At 56.8% G+C, this 4168-nt stretch overlaps 1 protein-coding gene across 1 annotated transcript; it reads left to right on the forward strand.

Annotated features, from left to right (window-relative positions):
- Positions 1-3392: 3392 nt before the first annotated feature.
- Positions 3393-3935, forward strand: LOC147979523 (uncharacterized). The gene has a single exon (XM_087515253.1). The coding sequence runs from the start codon at positions 3393-3395 to the stop codon at positions 3933-3935; it is 543 nt and encodes a 180-aa protein (XP_087371379.1).
- The last annotated feature ends 233 nt before the right edge of the window (positions 3936-4168 follow it).

Raw genomic sequence — 4168 nt, forward strand, 5'->3', positions numbered from 1 at the left:
GTACCTTGTACTCATGTTTGCTTATTTATTGCTTTCAGACGACAACACTGCCCCCTCCGATGGGTTTTATGTAGACCTTGACGTCGACGAGTGACTAGCCACCCAGGTGGCGATCCTGGCCATGGAGGGCCCTATGTAGATAGACAGGCTTCAAGAAGCCTTCTTTCTTTCTAGAGTCTGTACTCAGACTAGTTGCTTCCGCATGTGCTGGTATGATTGTATGACTTGAGTGTCAGGTCATGTGACCCCTATCTGTATGAACATGTTATGTATGGCTCTCTGGAGCCTTTAAATAAAGTACTTGAGTTGTAGAGTTTTGTTGTGATGCCATGTTGCATGTACTCATATCGGGCATATTGTGTGTATGATTGAAATGCTTGGTATGAGTGGGATCCGACAATCTAGTTGTTTATCCTTGGCAACCTTACTTATGGGGAAATGTAGTCTAGTGTTCCTCGAGCCATAGTAGTCCCTACAGCCCGGTTCACCGGAGTACTGCTAGCCCAACACTATTGTTCAGGACACTTGACTGGCCGGCATGTGTTTCACTTTGTTCCTATGTCTGTCCCTTCAGTTAAATGTCACGCAGTGACTTCCGGAGTCCTGCCTAGCCTGCTACAGCCCGGGTTCCCCGGAGTCCTATTAGCCCAGTGCTACAACCCGGAATCACTCGTTGATGACCGACATGCTCGATGTGATTCATGTATGCCTGTCTCCATAGGTCTGTGCCGCTTTGGGTTCACGACTAGCCATGTCGGCCCGGGTTCTCTGTCATATGGATGCTAGCGACACTATCATATACGTGAGCCAAAAGGCGCAAACAGTTCCGGGCCATGGTAAGGCGACACCCGTGGGATACCGTGCATGTGGCCGCAAAGTGATATGAGGTGTTACCGGCTAGATCGATGTGACTTGGAATCGGGGTCCTGACAGAGGTGCACCATATCCCAGAGACCTGTTCTGGACGGGAACCCTGTTCCTTCCTGGCGAGCGCAGCTAGCCCGACACGCCAGACGGCGTCTATGCCGACGCGCTGCACGGCGTAGAGGTCGCGGGTGCGGCGAGCTACCTCACTGACCTTGTTGGCGAGGTCCGCCTCTCCGATGAGCACGCGTCCGATGCGGGCACAGAAGGCCCTGAGAGCCGCCTCATGAGCCTCCTCCATCAGCTCAACGTCACCAGCGAGCCTACTGCTGACTCGGAGTCGGTTGGCTCCACCGACCCGATGTTGGTCGACTCCGACATGGCGTCGCTTGACGCGTTCCCCACAAACATGGTGGTCTACTATGAGCCGCTTCCTCGTGCGGACAGCGGCAGCAGCACTGTCACGGAAGCGCTCATCATTGGCCATGGCTAGCACTCTGGCAGAGGTGGCCAGGATCCATTGCAGGCGGCGATGCAAGACTTGACTACGTCCATCTCGGAAGACGCCGACGCTGAGACGCTGGAGGCACGCCATGTCCTGCTCGTCGAAAGCGCCAACCGGCTGGCCAGCATGAGACGCCTTTCGGAGGCCTACCAGCGGGAGATGGACCGTGCCGTCGGCGGCACGCCGGCTCCTGGTGGTCCTAGCCGCATTGGCCTGGCCCGGCAGCATGGTGCGACCGTCGCCAACATGTTCAGGACAGATCGTCCCGCCTACGCCATGCCTGCAGAGAACATACGAGCCGCCCAGGCGGCAGCAGATGAGCTAGACAAGCTCGAGGGCGACGAGCGTCGCCACATGACAGAGCGAGTCCAGCAGCTCCTCGACGCGGCTGCTGAGCAGCAAGTGGCCGGGTGCCGCACTGAAGCGCCCAACCGGCGAAACGATGACCCGCCTCCTTGCCGAGACCAAGGCGCAACATCCCAGATGCCGACTGGTGGCGTCCGCGATAGAAGAGACAAGGAGCCAGCCACAGCCGTACTCACATCACCATCGAGCGCGACCAAGATGGCCACCCAAGAGCAGTGCGGCGGCGAAACGACTGTCCGCCTCCCCCTCCTCGCAGGGAGAGCCACGTTTCCCCACCGCCTATTGATCACCTGTCACTAGGCGAGCGCCTTGGCCGCCGAGAGGGAATCGGAGAAAATGATGCCCGCCATCGGATCGATCGCCACAATCGATCCCTGGCGCTAGAAGAAGAAGATGAGCTGGGTCCGCCTTGCTTCGGTCCCTGCATCCAAGATGATCCCTTTCCCAAAGGGTTCACGATCCCGAGAGATACGCCCAAGTACACCGCCTCCGTGAAGCCGGAAGACTTGCGGGTTGACTACTCCACAGCCTTCAGCATCGCCAACGGCAACAAGCGCGTTGCCATAAAGTATGTCCCGCTCATGCTCCAGGGCACAGCCCGGACGTGGCTGAACAACTTGAAGCCCTGCAGCATCAACAGCTGGGTTGATTTCACTAAAGCCTTCGTCCGCAACTTCACCAGCACGTACAAGCGTCCGCCCAAGCCTCGTCAGCTCTCCTTATGCATCCAAGGCCCCAACAAGTCGACTCGTGACTACCTCACTCACTGGGCCAAGCTGTGCAACTCCTGCAAGGGCGTGCATGAGGTCCAGGCCATTGAGTACTTCAGAGCCGGGTGCGGAGAAGGCACCCTCCTCAAGTACCAGCAGCTCTGCGATGAGCCGACATCCCTCGATGAACTGCTAATCATACCAGACAAGTACGCAACGGCCGACTCCTCCATGAAGGCAAAGATTAAAGTTGACACATCTCGCAAAGTGGCTCCCCAAGCTCCTCGGACTCCGGCTGGCGACACCAAATGGTGCCAGCAACCGAATGACAACAAGCGCAAGGCCACGCTGCCGGCTTCCACCAGCCAGCAGGTGCAACAGTCGAAGATCGGCAGCCAAAAGGGCAGCCTCCACCAAAGCGTCCGAAGGGTGGCAAGACAAACTAGTTGCCCGCCTTCTCATACGAGTAGACGCTCAATGCGCCCTGCAAATTCCACAGCGGAGGAAAACCGTCCAACCACACCACTCGGAAGTGCCACTGTCTCACCCGGATCGCCAAGGCTGATGGGCTCCTGCCTCCTCCGCCTACCGGCCCGTCGCCTCCTCCTCCGCAGTAGGCTGCGGTTCGGCCAGTCGGTGCCATACAAGATGAATACCCTGAAGAGCATGGTGCCTTTGTCGTGTTCACCAGCGTGGCCGACGATAGGCACCACAGGCGGCAGCGACAACAAGAAGTAAATGCAGTAGCATCAGAGACCCCCGAGTTCATGCATTGGTCTGAGAAGCCCATCAGCTGGAGCAGAGCCGACTACCCGGAGGTGATGCCCAATCCCGGCTCTTATGCCCTGGTGTTGGATGCCACCTTTGCCACGGAGAGGCGAGCTTCTCGCTTCTCCCAAGTTTTGATAGATGGCGGTAGCAGCATCAACATCATGTACAAAGATACCATGGAGAAGTTGGGAATCAAGCAGAGACATCTTCAGCCCAGCCAGACTGTTTTCCATGGCATAGTTCCATGCCTTTCCTGCTCACCAATCGGCAAGACTCAGATAGATGTCCTCTTCGGGGACAAAAATCATTTCCGCAGAGAGCTAGTCTGGTTTGAGGTGGTGGACCTTGGGAGCCCCTATCATGCATTGCTTGGCCGGCTTGCCCTGGCCAAGTTCATGGCGGTCCCCCACTGTGCTTACCTGAAGATGAAGATGTTGAGCTCCAAGGGAATCCTGACCATAGCAGGAGACTACAAGAAGTCGTCCGCCTATGCAGCAGAGAGCAGTCGTTTAGCCGAGTCCCCCGTGATCGTGGCTGAGAGGCGGCACCTTAACCGGGTTTTGGCGATGGCTGGCAAGCAGCCAGAAATGTCACCCAACCCCAAGGAGTCGGAAGCTAAGGGCTCGTTCAAGCCGGCGAAGGAGACGAAGAAGATACCCTTGGACCCAGAGCACCCAGAGAGGCACGCAGTCATTGGTGCAAAACTTGACAGAAGATAGGAAGGCGAGCTCGTCGATTTCCTCTGTGAGAATTGGGACGTCTTTGCATGGTTTCCCAAGGGCATGCCGGGTGTTCCGATGGAATTCGCCGAGCACAAGCTACATGTCCGGTCTGATGCCAAGCCAGTCAGGCAGCCCTTGCGGCGCATGTCCAAAGAGAATAGAAGAGTTGTTGGAGAAGAGATAGCCCGACTTCTAGCAACAGACTTCATCATGGAAGTGTTCTTTCTAGA

The sequence above is a fragment of the Triticum urartu genome, chromosome 3A (assembly GCF_056163025.1).
Source record: "Triticum urartu cultivar PI428250 chromosome 3A, HENAU_Tu73, whole genome shotgun sequence".
Classification (NCBI taxonomy): Eukaryota; Viridiplantae; Streptophyta; class Magnoliopsida; order Poales; family Poaceae; genus Triticum; species Triticum urartu.

Excerpts from the sequence above, each read along its gene's own strand:
- LOC147979523 (XM_087515253.1), top strand. The coding sequence starts at position 3,393 with ATGGAGAAGTTGGGAATCAAGCAGAGACATCTTCAGCCCAGCCAGACT.